Source organism: Physcomitrium patens, chromosome 21, assembly GCF_059467195.1.
Source record: "Physcomitrium patens ecotype Gransden chromosome 21, ASM5946719v1, whole genome shotgun sequence".
Lineage (NCBI taxonomy): Eukaryota > Viridiplantae > Streptophyta > Bryopsida > Funariales > Funariaceae > Physcomitrium > Physcomitrium patens.
Genome location: NC_143430.1, coordinates 8818661 through 8836511, shown reverse-complemented (window position 1 = coordinate 8836511; position 17851 = coordinate 8818661). Strand labels below are relative to the sequence as shown.

Sequence of the window (17851 nt, the reverse complement as noted above, 5' to 3'; positions counted from 1 at the left end):
CTTCTTATTTAATTGAATCAAGCAAAGATCTATATGAAAATAGATCTAAAAAGAGCATATAATTTGGTACGCATTAAAAAAAGAGATAAATAAAAAAATATATTTTAAATTAACTATGGACATTTTAAATATAATTTCATGTCTTTTGGACTTACAAATGCACCAACTGCTTTTCAATATCTCATAAATGATGTCTTTTGTGAATTTCTTGATAATTTTATTGTTTTTTATTTAGATGACATCTCAATCTATTCCAAAAATATAAAAGAGCATAAACTTCATGTTTATCATATGTTACAAAAACAGAGAGTTTTAAGATTATATGCCAAGATGGAAAAATATATATTCTATACTATTCAAGTTGAATTTTTAGAGTACATCATTTCTAATGAAGGTCTAATAATGGATCCAAAGAAGGTCCAAACTATCATAGATTAGAAGATTTCAAAAATAATAAGAGATGCACAATGTTTTTTGAAATTTGTCAATTTTTATAGTATCTTTATTAAGAACTTTTTTCAACTTGCAACTCTTCTTACACTTTTGACATGTAAAGATAACTTAAGTAGAGTAAAGAAATTGAAGCATCTTTTAAAGCCTTGAAGACAACATTTATCTTTGCACCAATTTTGAATTGCATCAATTTTTTTAAAGCATTTTTCATAGAAATAGATGTATTGGACTTTGCTATGGATGTTGTTTTGTCACAAATGGCAATATATGACAAGCCCTACTTGATAGCTTTTCATTCCAAGAAATTTTTAGTAGTCAAGATTAACTATGAAATTTACAACAAAGAATTTCTTGTAATTCTAGATTTATTTCAAGAATAGCATTATTATCTAGAAAGTACTTTTAATTTAGTCGCAATGTATATAGATCACAAAAAGCTTGAGAATTTCATATTGGTATATGTTTTGAATTGTTGCTAAGCTTGTTAGAGCATGTCTTTATCAATATTTGATTTCAAGATCACTTATTGACTTGAAAAACAATAAAAATTCCTCATCATCAAGTATGTCCTTTGATAACAACAAGTTTTTAATGACGAAGAGTTTTTCAAACGTCTTTTTTAGATGTTCTTATCTTATACTAAAAGAAGGAATTATCGCTTTTAATTAACAAAGAATAATTCTCTTGAAGTCAAAGTATTATCATCTTCAAGTGATAAAATTGATATCAACTATTGATTCAATTTTTTTCAAGTAAATTCAATCAAGTATATTTTTTAATCTTCTTGTTCATGATATCAAGAATAATTCTTCTATATCTCATGATATGTCTAAGTTTGAGTTTAAAAATAATCTATTCTATTTTAAAGAATAATTAAATATTTCAAAAGATGAAGCATGATTTTGTATTCCTCAAGCTTGTCATGATTTTTCAATAGCTTGATATTTTAGATATAATAAGATTTTAGAACTAATACCAAAAGATTTTTAGTGGTCTCAAATGTGAAAAGCAATTAAAAAATTTGTACAATCATGTGATATTTATTCAAAATCAAAAACTCCTTGTAATTAACTTTATGGACTTTTTCAGCTATTACTTATTTTGGAATAACCATGGTCTTTTATTTCTATAAATTTTATCATAGATCTTCTAATCTCATATTAGTATGATTCTATATTTGTAATAGTAGAATGTTTTACAAAGATTATGTATTTTTTATTATGTATAAAATCTATCATAAATAAAGAAATGGCTACATTATTTTTTAACAACATCTATTACTATTATAGATTGTTCAAGGATATTATATTGAATAGGGGGACCTAATTTGTATCAAGATTTTAGAAAATCCTTTTTAAGATTTTAAAGGTGGTTATAAAGCTCTCTTTGGCTTTCTTTCATTAAATTGGTAGACAAACAAAACATATGAATCAAATTCTAGAGCAGTATTTGATTTGTACTATTAACTATCATCAAGATGATAAGACAATTCTTTTGCCATTGATAGAGTTTGTATACAATAATTTGATATATTCTTCTACTCAATAAACACCTTTCATTACCAATTATAGTTATCATGTATAAATTGATATTTTTGACTTTTTAAAAGTTAATAAACTTGGAGCAAAAGATTTGGTAAATTATTTTTCAAAACTACATGCAACAATGAAAGTGCAATAAAAAGAAAGTCAAGAACAAAAAAAATCAATGCAGATGTCTATTACAAGGAATAACCACAATTCAAAATAACTAATAAGATATGGTTATTTTATTGCAATATCAAGACTATTTTTCCTTAAAAAAAGTTGGACTATTATAGACTTAGATCTTTTCTTATTTGTAAACAAGTCAATTTTATTGCTTGTCGATTATATTTATCAGAGTCTACGAAGATTCATCTTACATTTCGTATATTTTTTTTTAGCCATGTAATACAATAAATATCTCAAAAAAAAAGACAAATTCCACCTCCTCTTATAAAAGTAGATAATGTAAAATTTTGAAGTGAACAAAATCTTAGATTCAAAGCAACACCAAAATAGATTGAAATATCTTATTTATTGGTGTAGATATAATATTACTTAATGCACATAGAAGCCAACAAAGAATCTTGCAAATACAATAAAGAAGGTTGAGGCTCTTCATTAACAACATCTATCAAAATTAAGATGAAAAATAAAAAATCTTTGATATAAAAGAAAGAAGATACAAAGAAGATAATTGTATATCTTCTACCATTGTTTATAGTTTTTGTATATTTGTGGCATTAAAGAAATAAAAAATTAACAACTAGTAAATTCAATTCAAGAACTATTGTTTGCTAAGTTATTAGATGAGATATTGCAATTATCACAACTTTCAAGGTGATGTAATTAAGATAAAGATTCTCAAAAATGACATGTCCTTCCTTGAATAGATAGCAAGTTACAATATCTTTGGTATCATAACTTTGAAAGAGATTCTTGATGTTTGATGATTTTATTAGGTGTAGGAACGACTCTTGATGGTATTTCAAATATTTTATTTGAAAGAAGTAATAAAGGCCTCAAGAATGATATAATAACAAGGTGGTATTCCTGCCCTAATATGGGACACTATCAATAGGTGAGAAGACCTATCAACCATCTTTAAAGAGAACAAAGATCAATATATGTAACAAATACAATTTCTTGCATCTTAGATTTCTTCAGTATATGATGATTGCTCTTCATGGAACTCATCCCTAAAAAAGAGGATAATATCATAGACATACATATTTATTCTAATAATTACTTATATGACTAAGTAGAAGTAGATATATGTAGATTAATTTTATAATAACATAAGGAAAAGCTCTTTAGAAGTTGCATAGACTCAATTTTGACTTTAGATATATTTGTAGTTAATTGGCACGGTAGAATCTTATTCAATAAGTCAACCATGTAAAACACATACTAAAAACTTGTAAAACAAGCTACTTATATATATATATATATATATATATATATATATATAGATAATTTATCTTACAAGTTAAGTCATGTATCTAGCAAAGTCAACATGTGTTAGAGGTCCTATAGAATATCACCATGTAACTCCTAATTAGAGAATATATATGGAGGCAAGAGTGAAGCCTTCTTTATTCTTGTCAATATTTTTTTAGTCCTTAGTCCTATTTCAAGTCTTTTTAATCTTCTTATCTTTAGCAATAATCATTCTTGTTTCATATTATATCATCTTTGAGTGATTTTTTAGTCTTTTTGAGTGATACAAGAGTATGTTGATTTTTTAATTCTTTAATATTCATGTCCTTGATATAATCTTCTAGCCATAGTAAAATAAAATAGAGATCAAAGCTAGTTGTGGCTAAAATTGTAGCTAAAGTAAGTTTTTCTTTTGATCTAGTTATAAAACTTCCTTCCATTTGAAGTAGATCAATTGTGATTTAAGGGTCTGCTTAGGCCATTCATATTAAAAGAACTATATTCAATTGGAATTAATATTAGCAAAGAAGAAGACATAAAGGAGTCCAACAAAAGATCATAAGAGAAGTTGGAGCAAATGCTATGCATCTTGATCTTAGAGTTGTGAGCTAAAGAGTGCCAATATTTCTAGAAGTGAACTGGATAGAAGAATTGTCACAATAGAAATTTTCTACAACTACTAATAAAAGCATATGAAGTGAAGATTGATATCAAAATGAAAAATTGTTGAATTTTAAGAAATCAAGACCAATTTTGGAAGTAGGTAGGATTATAAATTTATTTTTTGAATTTGAGCTGAATCAAAATTAATTATATGATTTAAATCACCTAAATTTAATTGGATCATGCATAGATGAATTAGACTTTGGATGGATTAAACCTTGTAGATGAATGTTGATGAAAAGTAGATAAATTTTTATTTATGATTAAAAATTTTCTCTTGATAAAAAATCTAAAATTAGATAATAATTAATATTAGTAAAAAATTAAAATTAAAATCATATAAAATATGTATATATATATATATATATATATATATATATATTTTTAAAGTATGTGGTCTTTTGAATTATTTAGGTGGTTGAATTGTAGTGTTATAAATGTCATAGTATACCATTTAATTAATTAGGAAGCATAAGGATTTTAAACAAGAAGTAAGTAGAAATATTTAAATAATTAATTTATAAATTATTGAGTAGTTGAAAATGAGAATAAATCACCTACTAAAATATTTGTTTTATTTTGAAATCGATATGTTATAGAACTTGTTGGACACAGCTTAAATACTAATAGGAAACTATAATAATCTTTAGATAATTAAATTATTATGAATCAAAATATACTTCTAGCTAGTAGAAATTCATTTTAATTCATAAGCTTACTTGTCATTTCTTTTAGTATATATTTTGGATTTTTTAATGATTTTTTAAGATTTATTTGAAGTTTAATATAGTATGATAAGTCTTTTTTCTATTTTTCAAGTTTTCCACAAAAATATTTCTAAAAACTTTATATATTTATTTTTTTAGATTATAAATCAAACTTTAAACTAATATCAATCCTTTCCATATCCAAATGCTTAATGCATTCCCAAGCTGATTTTTACATAACATAACATCATAAACAAATGTGTCAAGAATAGTTTTACTCTTAAGTCACTTGTCAATTGGCAAGAATTATGTTGGTATATAGCATACTTCATACTTTAATTCAAGGCTCTTGGTTGTGAAATGCACAAAATATTGATATATCTTTTATATTAAATTTAATGTTAATTGATAAAAATTTAAATACTTAAAGTAATGAATGACATATTAATAAAAAATATAAATTATTCTTTTACATTCTTTTTTTTAAAAATTTTTGTTCATAAAGATATTTTTAGTATCTTTTATGAATCAGAGTACTTACTTATTTTTGCATGCCATGTTTTAAGAAATAGGTCATTATCTTGATTTTTTAAATACAAATATATATATATATATATATTATTTATAATGATTTATAATTTGATATATATATATATATATATATATATGTATATATATATTTATATTATTTATAATGATTTATAATTTGATATATATATATATATATTTATTTATTTATTTATTTTTAAAAATTAATAATATAACTTTCAAAAATTAATTTGTATAAATTTACTTGATATTGTACATATAATTATATTGTTCTTTTATCTTTGTTATTAAAATTATATTTCAAAAATATTTAGACTTTTAGCTAATTCTTTGTTAAAGTTATAATTTTTTAACTTTATAATAGTTCTTTGTATTTATTTAGTAAAAGAATAAAAATATAGGAGTATTTTAAATTTTAATAATAGTCTATACCTATAATTTTTTTTAAAGATTGCTACTCTTTTAGAAATGATTATAAAGTTTTTGATGCAAACTTAGATTTTAAACTATCTTATAATTAATAATATACTCAACATTTGAAAAAAAACACATTAGCTCATTTTGTGCTTTATTTTACATCTATAACATTATTTTGACTATTATACAGTTTTTAAGTCTTTTTCAATAGAGAGCAAGCTTTATCATATTTATATTTTTTTCATTGACTAAATCATTATATTCTTAACTAAAATAAAGAAAATTTTATATATTTCTACATTCTAATTAAGAGGCCAAAATTATTTGAAATTTGGAATTTTATTAAGCAAGAGATTTTCTATTACCTATTTTTAATAATAATTTCAATTTAAATTTTAGAAATTTCTAAGATTTTATGCATAATTTTTATTTAAATTATTTTAAAAAATTCTAAAATAATATGCAAAAGACTTCTTTCTTTATAAAATTAAATATATATAATTATAATTATAATAAAATTAAATTCTGTAATATATAATTATAATAAAAATTAAGTGTAATTTTTTTTCTTTATATATTGATTGAATATATGTTTTTAAAAATAATAATAGGAGATAAGTAAATAAAAACTTAAGCTTAATAACATAAAACACATCTTTGTCACTATTGAAAGTGGAAATTTATATCCAAGCATTAGATGTGTGTTTTGTTTTTTTTATATAATATACTATTATTTTAATATAGAAATTTCATAAATATTTCAATTAAGTATGCTTTATACCATGAAGTTGTGCATTTGTTGTATTTTTCATTGTAGAACCACATCCAATTTGTAGAAAGGTCTAAATACTATTCTAATTGCATTGTCTAAACTTTTGCCTAGAAACAACTTTATACTTTCATGGCAAAAGAACCTATTATAAATACTCTAAATTACAAATTTAAACATTTTAAGTACAACTAATATTACAAGAATCAATTTAAAGAACTATTTTTTAAATAGGTGAAAGTTGACCAAAAATCTCTAAAATCCTACAAAGCTTATTATTAGAAAATATTACATCAAATTTGTTTTTTTAGATCTTAAATTAATTTAAAGGTGTTACTAAAAAAAATATTTAATTCAATTTTTGATACAAGTATATTATGATTTTGGCAAATTTGGAATTTTTTATCTAATTTAATTTGTTAGTTATAATTTAATCTTAAATAATATACTAATTAAATAGTCAATTAGTCAGTAATACTATCCAAGTTAAGAATGTATGTCACCACAAGAAGGATAAAAGACCTATTGTTCAATCAATTTAATGTCCAAATTCCAATACTTTAAAATTCAATAAGTTAAAAAGTTCTATCTTTTAGTTAAAAAAGAGCTTTGTATTAATCTTTAATCATTAATAGATTTCTATATTTCTTGTCTAATAATGATTTATAAGTATTAACTTCAAAAACAATTTTTTCTTGAATCAAAGTTGACAAGTTGTAGTTGAAATGCAAGTTAAGAAGAATTTGGCACCAATTACTAACTTGAGATAAACCATAGAAAATTTACTTTTAGTAAAAAGATTGCAATAATCCAATTTATATTAAATTTTAGAAGAAAAAAATAGTAATTTAGAAAATAGTATGTATTTGTGTTCTTTTCAAATAGAACGTTGAAATAAATAATAAAAATAAAAATTAACCTAATCTTTTATAGTTGGTACTATTATTTTAAAATATTATTACTAATTTTAAGGTTAATAAAGTAAATTTAAATAAAACATAATATTATGAATCTATTTAATTACTATACTTTCTATCTTACATGTTTCTAATAATTTAGTAATTTATTTATTTTATTTTTATAATTTTCAAGATCTCTTATAATATATTACAACTTAAAAAACATATTTGTGACAAAGCATCCATATTTTTAAACATGTTATGATTATATATATATATATATTTTAAAAGATAGTTTTGGTTTTATAAAAAATAATTTCAAATTCAACTAAAAAACTTTATAAATTTATTACAAATATTCAAAATCTATAATATCAACTTTAAATTAGTATATTTCAATTCACTAAAATAAAATAAATTATGACTTGAAATCAATCACACATTTATTAATAAAAAAGTTGCATCTATTTTCTTTGGTGGTGCTAATTGAGCTATTTATTTAATGGTCCATTTAGTTTTTTGACACACTAGTGTTGGAAAATTAAATTTATTAAGCTTAAAATATTTAAAGTATAAAACATAGATTAAAATATCTAAAGTTTAAAATCCTAAAATATATATTTTGTTATCATGGAATTATCATGGAATAAAACCTATGATTATTTTTTACATTTTTGAAATAAGTTGTGCCTTAAGTGGCTGAATCGACTGATAAGTTGCAAATGACAATAAAAACGAATATTATAACCATTGGCAGAACTTGTGGCCACAGACACCACCGCTTCAATCGCGAAGAAGAGCATCACCAAATCACCATCGCTGTTCTACCGGCCCTTCTGTTGGTACGCCGCAGTTCGTGAATCGTTGGTTGCGTTGGATCCTTCCGCAACGCCTATCTTTAGAACTCTACCTACCCATCAACTGGCACGAAGAGAATACAAAAGGCTTAACAAAACTCCCAAATGACGACTGTAGATTCGAGTGCTTTCAGTAAAATTCCAGGGTGAAAATATTTTGGTGTGTTAACCGAAGATCTCGTCTGGTTCCGCCCGAATTCAATCTAGTCGCAAGAGCAGGCCGAAGGCTTCTAGTGGACCTATTTCGTGGCCAGAACTTGGGCAAAAATAGCAAAGGAATCTTAGTATGACGCATTAGGCAGTGACTAGTAAGGGTGGGGATCCCAAACTTCCTGGCTGAAGAGGAACTTAATTATCGCTGAGTTTTCCGTGGTTCCGCGCGTGGCATTTAGAAGTGCTGTTTCAAAGACAGCAAATGGATCTTCTTTGTTTTCTATCGAGGTAAGAGAATGTTCACTACAACAGTCCAGCATAAATGAATGAATTGTGTGACGGACCGAGCAATATCTGAACCCCGAACCTGAGTGTTTGAACTGAATCTCAAGAGTCCCGCATCTCTCCCAGTTTGACACCTGACCCTTGAACGGCGAGAACCCGCAGTTACCGTAAAATTAATCAGACTAAGTGACAAAATTTAAGGTTTAGCGATGTCGTGCGCGTCGACGGAAAAAGCAGAGATGACAGCCGTCGATGCAAGCGTAATCTCCATAGCACGTTAGTATTCTGTACTTCCGCAATCGATACTCGTAACCGTCGAATAACGAAAGAAAAGCACAAACAAGAGCATAATTACTGAGGCTGAGTGCCCTAACCTTGCAACGGGATGCTGCGCGTCGCCGTCGTTACTTTTAAAAAGCGTACCCCAACTTTCTTTCCAGTTTATTGGAGACCTAGATTTGGAAAGAACACATTCGGCAGAAGTGAGTGATTCTAACAGATTTGATGGCGGGGGCCAACATCCCCCAACAGCGGCGAACACAGAGATTCGAATTCTACGATTCCACGATTCGCCGCCTTCTCTCACTGTCAATTAGCTTGCCCCTTGTGTCTGCTCAACTCCACCAAACCCCACCAGGAACTCTCGATATCTTGCAGACTCTTCTAATAAATTGGCCTCATCTTCCAATCTCTGAACTACTACCGTTCGTCTTGCCTCCTCTGTAGCTCAGCATCTGAAGGCCAGGTCTTTAACATCTCGGAGGACAACTGCTTTGCGGTAAGTGTGCTCAGTCGAACCACGGACCAGTTGTCACTTCTTAGCAAGGTGGAATGTGCACAATTTCTGATCTGAGTTCTTTAGGACTGTGGAAAAGTATCGCACTTCGGTTGCAAGTTCAGGTTGATCAGTGAGTTCAGCTCTCAACTCCGTTAGAAAGTGTGGGCAGAGCAAGGGTCGTAGTCTTCCTCAGCTGTAGGTATTGTCAATTAGCTGGAATTTTCGAAACCCTCGACAGTTCTTAGATGGACTGGTGTCCACTTCTGGTGCCAGTTACAGTGTAAAGTAATAGATCGAGAATTGCAACGTTTCTAAACCATTTTCATTATTCACTATCAATCGTTAATTGGGGCTTGCTGACGAAGTTGATGGAGAGGTAGTGTCGCAATTTTGTGTCCTCTTTGGTATCTATCATGTTCGCGATTTTACGTCGGTTGTGTCCAACCATCAAAATAAGCTAAGCTTGCAAGTAGCATTTCTTAGCTGGTGTGAAATTTGCGATTCAAATGACTGAATATCGATCTATCTTCCTCTGCAGAACCTCACAATGGATTTTTCCCGCAAACTTTCTGTGGCCCTCTTGATCGCTGCAGCGATCTTGGGACTAGCAAGCCATGCGGAAGGACAGGTCTTGTTCAGTAAATTACCGAAGTCGTTGGTAGTAACAGCTACTCTGCCTGATGGCAAACCAATTGGAGGTAACTGATTCCAATTGTCCTTTGTCTACATCATCATCAGCCTCAAAACTGACCCTGGATTGTTGAAAGTCACCACTTGAATCAAACTGTGGTTCCCATCACATGCAGAATGTAGATCCATTTGCACAACACGTTCTGATCGAACGATTTTTCTGAATTGCAGTGGTGAAGACCGGAGAGGACTCAATTCTAGTGAAATGGGCAGTCAACACCAGTGCACAAATCCCTGCCAGCAAGGTCAAGACCAAACTGTGCTTTGCAGTGGAAAGCCAGCTTCTGCGAGGATGGCGCGCGACCAAGGACGACTTGAAGAAGGACAAGACCTGCTTGTATAACATCGCCACACAGGATTACACAACAGCTGGAGGTGAAGTCACCTACATGCTAGCGAAGTCCATTCCTGGTGCCAAATACTTCGTTCGCGCGTACGCCGTGAATGCCGACGGGGTCCAGGTTGCCACGGGCCAGTCCAGCCCTAACAAAGTCGCCAACACCTTCACCGTCATCCCCATCAGTGGTCGCCATGCTAGTATCGATATCGCCGTGGGTGTGCTTTCGGTGTTTTCAGTGGGATCTCTCTTCGGATTCTTCATCCTGGAACGCATCTACTTGAAGAGGAAGAAAGGAGTATAGCTTTTTTCGCACATGATTTTATCACTAATTGAGGCTGATCAGAAACATTGGTATCGACAACCCCAGAGAGTGATCAACACCATTTCTCGCACTTTGCCACTCAAATCATTCTTCAGGTTTTGCTAGTGGGCTGTTCTGTGGGCCATCTCACTGTTCCACACAGCCAAAGGATTTAGTACTCCAGAGAGTTGAGAGGGCGAAGCTCTTCTCCTTGAGGAAAAGCACAATTTTTTTTCAAGGTTACTGTACAGAAGAAACTAGGAATGGGTGGGGGTTTAGGATGAGATTAGTGGGTTAATTCGCGCTAATCTGATTAGTCTTAAATTAATGTGGTCGTGTATGGACACGGAAACTCCTGCTGTCCTCATGTGACTTTGTGATATATTGATGGTCTGTGGGTAAATTTATGAGTCTTCTTTTCCATCACTGGTTGCTTTCTCTTGTTTGCCTTCTAGATTCCCTACGTTGGACTGAACTGCTACTTTCAGGGATGTTTTCTCTAAGGCTGTGTTTTATGAAAGGGAGCATTAATATTCTCATTCATTTACATATATATATATATATATATATACATATATACACACAATTGTGGAGAAAAGAAAAGAAAAAATAAAAATAAAAAATAAACTTTCACACACACACACACATATATATATATATATATATATATATATATGTGTGTGTGTGTGTGTGTGTGTAGAGAATGAATCTAGAGAATTTTTTTGTTTTTTGTTTGTTTGTTTGTTTATTTTTGTTTATTTTTTTTTTTTTTCCTTCCATCATGATGGTTAGGATGGGTGGGTCAATTTAGTAAAAGGCAGGTCCATTTAATATCCACCTATATATATACATATATATATATATATCAATATACACACACATACAAATACAATAGTGGAAAATCATATGTCATTCAATTATAAAAAAAATGTGGTTGATGACTTTTGGAATGGTTGCCTAATATGATGGTATATTGTTATCTCACTGTTACAATTGTCTTTACTATGAACTCAAATATACACCAGTTTTATTTTTTAAAGTTGGTTGAAATTAATTGTACACTATTTTGAAAAGTTTTATGTATTCATTTTAAAAAACGTTTAAGTGTTCAAGGATTAATTGGCAATTTTTTTCAAAATATTTCCAGTGAATTTTGAGAAAACTAAAAATAATTAGAACTATCAAGATGCATTGTTGCTAACATAGGTCCTACATATTCTATTAAGTTTTAAATAATGTAAAATAAATTTGGATAATTAAAAATTGAATTGATACTTATTAATATATATATATATATATATATATATTCACATTATAGAAAATAAAAATGCGCATGAAATTAATATCAACATATTTTTAAATGCATTTACCTTAAAACTATTCAAATCATTTTTTTTATTATTATATTTGAAAAATATTTTGAAGCATGATTTTCAAAAAGAAATTGACCTACTTATTTGCAACATAATATGACCTATCATTATTCTAATAAAGTTCAATATTCTTATTTCTGTTAAATTTGAATATCATAGAAATATAAACATACAAAAAATATTATGTGTTTTTAGTTTACTTTTTTATTTACATTTATTATAGATAATAAACTTAATGATTTATAAATATTCAATAAAACTTTGCCATATTTTTATTTACAATCCTATCATTTTTAATATTTTTTAATCTAATATAATTTACAATTATAATATAATAGTATGTTTAAAATGGCATTTTAAAATTCATTCATGTATCATTTTTAAAAATACACTCTGAAAATTTAAATAAATATTTCAAAATATTAATACTCTAGGTTATAAATTGTACCAAAAAAATTTAAATACTATTTTAAAGTAATAATAATATTAATTTTAAGAATAAAAACTATAATTAGATCAGTAATTTGAATTTAGAGTTTAAGAAATTTATGTTTACTTTGAAAGTTTGATAATACAATTTTCTATTGAAATTGTACTCAAAACCAAAATATTATTATTCTCAGTATTAACCAAAATACCTCTGATTGTGAGTTACATATATATATATATATATATATATGTATATCTTTCTGACATCCTACGACTTTTGTAAATCTTTTTGTATGTATTTTGTATGTATATATATATATATAGATAGATGTCAAGTCGAGCATGATTTATTAGAATGATTTGGTCTAAAATTGTTTTTTTCATAAATGGAGTTCAACCATGTTGGTCTCTTGGCCTCTTTGGTTTCTAGATCATTCTCAAGTGGTCTAATAAAATTAAAACAGAAGAAATTCATTTCCCTAGTATAGTTGTTGATTTTTTAAAAAATATAATAAGATAATTTTTTTGCCAATAGTCATGTAAGCATGTTACTTTGCAAAGTATTGTTTATATATTCACCTATTAAAATTTTGGTAAACAATAATAATAATAATAAAATAATTCTTTAAAAGAACTCTTCAAGCTTTAAAATTTACAAAATATTTTAGTTTTTCTTTCTGATACCTTATGAATTTTATCAACATATGTATTTGTAAAATTATACGTCATAGTATTTATTGCTTTAAAATGACTCAGAATTTTTTTTCCTTTCGCTTATCAAATTTTGTAACCAAAAAGTACCATTCAAAATTCCAAAAAAAATTATGTAACCTTTATACAGTTTTAAATATTTGTAAAACCTTTATGCAGTTTTTGTGAAAACCATCAACAAAATTGGTTTGATGCGCATTGTTGATAAAACATTTTTGTTGAATCTATCTATAAAAGGATGTAGTATGCTAATTTTCTATTATATCCAGAACCAACATACCAATGCATACAAAACGTAATATTTTAACCCAAATTGATCCACTCTCTTCAATAACATGGTAAATTTATTTTTTATTTTGGTATTTATTTAAATTCCATTACCTGCATAATATTTACACTATTGTGCATATTTTGCAATAGGACTTCTGAAACAAAATTGGCTTTTGAAGTTTTCAACGGTGTGACAAAATCTTTTGTCTTTTTCTACATAACGTACTAGAGCTTGACTTTTATGCTAAAGCGCAGTACGAACCAAATTAAAAATTCATCAGTACTTTTGTAAAATGAAATTCTTCCAAGTTTTTTATTTTTTTATCCTCAAGATCTTTAGTTTAGTTATGTGGTGGAAATTTTGAAACAGATTAACTGAAAAGAAAATGTAGTTTTTTGAGAAACTTTAAATGTTTGCCACTCACACATTGTCATAAACCACAATATAACCATGATACATATTGGATTTATTCTTGGGATATAAGTCGCTGAATTTGATTTAAGATTATGAGAGACATTAAAATTATGAAATTCACTACGGTTTACGCGGATTTGCACTATTCCTTAAAGTTCCATCAGTCTTCTCCTGCATCAAAAAGTGAGAGCTCCTGAAATCTGAACAAAGTTTTATTGTTAAAAAGAAAAAGAAAAAGGAGTGATTCATTGAATGGATCACCATATCTATAGCTTGTTTTATGGGAGATCTTGCACGCACGGTGGAGAAGTTTGAAAGCAAAGTTCCAAAGAAATGTCGGATAAGCACAAAGAGACCCAAGATGAAACACACGATAGGTCGTCATGCCTAATAATATTTTCAGGGCTGCGAAATGTCCACAATGTATCAAGTAATGCAATTACATCAAGTTATCACAATGGGTTCACATCCAAATGAGTCTGCCAGTTTTGGCTCGTCAGTTGCAAAACCAGGAAAAAATCAAAAAATCAAAAATCAAAGAATTTGTGACAATGGGTTGTGGCACTTTATGGTTAAATGAATGTTCTAACAACTAGACTCTCTGCTCACAGCAACTTGTCTTCACAATAACTTCAGAAAAAGGAATAAGAATTTGCATTTCAAGTGTGCAATTCTACTCAACAGATGATTAGCTTGTGGTTTGGATCTGGCGAGTACTTCACATACTTATCGAACAGCTGCCTCAAGTTGTCTATGTATCGCCCATGGAAGTCCTCAATGCTTTCCCCTTCCTCGGCAAACAAAGCATCGCCGAAAACTAGAAGAATTTCCCTGCGAATGCCAACTAAAAACATCAGATTGCACACACTTTGAGGCAGAACAATCGAACTGTTTCTTCATTTTACGAAGAGGACCGGCTGTGAAGGTCGTCTAATCTGTTGCTATGTGGCAAAACTGAAATATTTAGACAGACTTGATTTTATTTGTGGATTACTGACAGGATAATAATAACAATGATAATAATAGTAATAAGAAATATAATTAGGGTGATTTAGAGAAGAGGATGAGGTGCGTACTTGCGATATGGCATGGGCAAGTTCCAGATTCCTCGCATAAATGGAACACCAATCTTCACATACTTGTTAACGCATTGCCAGAAGTTCAGAACAGCTTTGGGATCATGCTTGAACAGCTGCACAATCCGGAGCTTACAGTGAGTTGGTAGGTCTCTAAGGACTTGATGCGGCCCAATCAGTGCTTGAAACTTGCCTGGAAGGGAAGAATCTGCTGGGATTTAGACAAAGCAAACTACAGAACTTGTACCTGGTTTTCATTGAAGGCATAAACAGGCACTACACCGGCACCTTCGTCCATAGCAATCCGAAGAAACCCTCTCCTGTGAAACCACGCCCTTGTTTGTAAGTTTTAGTTATTCAATAGAATAACGTGAAGACGAACAAACGTAGGGTAAGTTGATGAAAACAATTACACAGCAAGCACTAGCAACAAGCACTAATACAGTGAAGAAGCTGGAGTTGACCACCTAAAACATATGCCATCGTCGATTATAGCAAGGAGTTGAGCTTGTGGTTCAAAAATGAAATTAAGTGCAAAAAGGATTGTGTGATAAGTACCTGTTCTTCAGGTACAGAGAATCAGCTTCGTTGTCGGTACCCAAACATACCTCTCTCACTCCTCCAACTGCAATGGTTACCTGCACGCACAGTGCTTAACTTCGTGTGAAATTATGTCTACCCCCACAACCCCTAATATCTGAATAGATGCTCACGATTGGAACAGCTTGCAAATTGAACAAGCTCTCTTGCCAAAATGTTTTTGAATTAATTGTTGAAATTTACCAAAAATATCATACTAAATAGCTACGACCTGGCGAAATTGAGCACATGCACGAGGGATACTTACATGGTCCTTGTTCCTTAGCTTAGTTACGATATTCTTCTTGGTGACTGGCATTACCCCAATGCTGTAGAACCAATTCCTTGCAATCGGCACATTAAAAAACCCTCCCGCAGCAGTTTGGAACAAATCCCCTGGCATCCGTTGCCCACATACCAGTTAAACTCAAACAATCTGAAGCTTGTTCAAAAACTTTGCCGTTCTTTCAGATAATCAACAAGATTTATGTGTTCGGTAGTTTGAAATTCAGGCAATTACCACTCAGGAACAGCGAACGTGTGGTAGTTAGTCAATCTCAGCTCGTGAAGTGTTCAAGAACACTCGTACCGAAGGAATTTTAAAACACTATGTAGTTTCAGAAACAAGTTTGTACCGTGGGTGAGCCCGAGAGGCGCTCTCCAAATCTCATGCAATTGCGAAAACATGGCGTTGGAATAAAACATGCGACCATGCGGGTGGATTGCGAAGATGTATCCCTTTCCTTGAGGCAGAGGCTCCTGGGGAACAATAACGAATTTCGCACTCGGCAGATAAACAGCCAATTCTTCATACAACCATCGAACCTTCCTTCGCAGAGTCTTCGAGTAATGAGGCGGCATGACAACAAGAACAAGCATTAAGCCCAAGTAGAGCGTCAACTTCACGTACTCCGATCGCTTGTACAGGGAAAAGGGGAAATACAACAGGCCGATGTTGGGAAGAGCGGTGAATGGCAGCATATGGTACAAAAATATAACAACAACGGTACTAAGAGTGGTAGAATTGGGTCTCGCAAAATAGTGAATCTTAGGGGCATCATCTTTTCCTTCTCCCTGCTTGAGACTTGCGCCACCCGATTGCACATCAGTCACAACTTTGGCTTCTCCATTCAACTCTGGATTCACAACCACTGACTCCCCACCCAAGCTCCCCATGTTGCAAAAATAACCCAAAAGGATTCAAGCAATTGCTAGCTTGTGATAATTACCCCCTCCCTCCCTCCTCCTCACTCTTTCCGCTCTACCTTCTCCTCCTGCACCCACTTCCTCACCCAACTCTGCTCAAACTCAACAGCACCTGCCACTTTCTATCTCTCTCGGTCTGGTCTGGACTGTGCACATCGACAAGTGCTCTGCCAGTTCTCCATGGATCACATCCAGAGCTTTCTTAAATGGGAAACTTGGAGTTGCCAAAGCAGTGTCACCCAGGATGTGATGCACAGTTGCGCAGGAACGACGCAGGAACTTGCACGGGAAAGATGTCCACCGTTGTGAGGTTGTATCCATCCGAGTTTGCAGCTACGACGCGGGGCCATATTCCCCTAGTTTGACAACTGGGTTGGTTCAACACACACACAAACACACACACACACAGACAGAGATAGAGACACAGAATCTCACACTTCTCAGCTCATTCTGTTGGGGCCCATGGTCACGGTGACTGTCTGAATGGACCGTCAATGAGTCTGCATGAGTTAGCTTGGCATTCTCATTCCGGCAATGAGATAATAAACAGTGAGTGTGAGAAAGAGAGTTAGAGTTAGAGTTAGAGAAAGAGCTCTGCCCGGTGCTTCTCCTGTGGGTACCCACAACAACGTTGAGAAGACTGTCCTTGCTTGTTGGTTGTCATAGTGCTCTTGAAATAAAGTTCCATGCAGTTGTCCATTGCACAAAGTTTGGCTGACTTGATTTTGATTTATTTTTTTGTTGAAGTTATGGCAAAGTAGTTTTCTGACCATAGAGATGTGGGACATAAATGAATTAATCTTTGAAAAATGTATGCATTTATGTGGGTGGAATATTTATAAATTGAGGAGTTGGGTGTTTTTATAGCTGATTTTATTTTAGATAACATTATCTTTAAAATGATTATTGAGTGATATTTTTATATTTTTCATGTATTGGTTCTCCTTACATGTTGTATTTTTCTTAGT

The 17851-nt window shown here is 30.6% G+C and overlaps 2 protein-coding genes across 2 annotated transcripts; one reads left to right on the top strand and one right to left on the bottom strand.

Moving 5' to 3' along the window:
* The first annotated feature begins 9302 nt into the window (after positions 1–9302).
* On the top strand, positions 9303–11247 carry LOC112273995 (high-affinity nitrate transporter-activating protein 2.1). The gene is made up of 3 exons (XM_024503118.3): positions 9303–9493; positions 10032–10191; positions 10355–11247. Exons 2-3 carry the CDS (start codon positions 10041–10043, stop codon positions 10822–10824), a joined length of 621 nt encoding a protein of 206 aa, XP_024358886.1. The 5' UTR covers positions 9303–9493; positions 10032–10040; the 3' UTR covers positions 10825–11247.
* Positions 11248–14435: 3188 nt separating this feature from the next.
* Positions 14436–17354, bottom strand: LOC112273916 (diacylglycerol O-acyltransferase 2). The gene is made up of 6 exons (XM_024502969.3): positions 16313–17354; positions 15946–16073; positions 15657–15736; positions 15346–15418; positions 15099–15214; positions 14436–14853 (listed from the first exon to the last, which is right to left on the bottom strand). Exons 1-6 carry the CDS (start codon positions 16851–16853, stop codon positions 14700–14702), a joined length of 1092 nt encoding a protein of 363 aa, XP_024358737.1. The 5' UTR covers positions 16854–17354; the 3' UTR covers positions 14436–14699.
* Between the last annotated feature and the right edge of the window lie 497 nt (positions 17355–17851).

Bases quoted from the DNA above. Each gene is read 5' to 3' on its own strand.
- LOC112273995 (XM_024503118.3), top strand. From the start codon at position 10,041: ATGGATTTTTCCCGCAAACTTTCTGTGGCCCTCTTGATCGCTGCAGCG. The intron at 10,192-10,354 runs GTAACTGATTCC...TCTGAATTGCAG, and splicing joins TGATGGCAAACCAATTGGAG to TGGTGAAGACCGGAGAGGAC.
- LOC112273916 (XM_024502969.3), bottom strand. From the start codon at position 16,853: ATGGGGAGCTTGGGTGGGGAGTCAGTGGTTGTGAATCCAGAGTTGAAT. The intron at 16,074-16,312 runs GTACAAACTTGT...AACGGATGCCAG, and splicing joins GCCTCTCGGGCTCACCCACG to GGGATTTGTTCCAAACTGCT. The intron at 14,854-15,098 runs GTACGCACCTCA...TGGCATTCGCAG, and splicing joins TTGCCCATGCCATATCGCAA to GGAAATTCTTCTAGTTTTCG.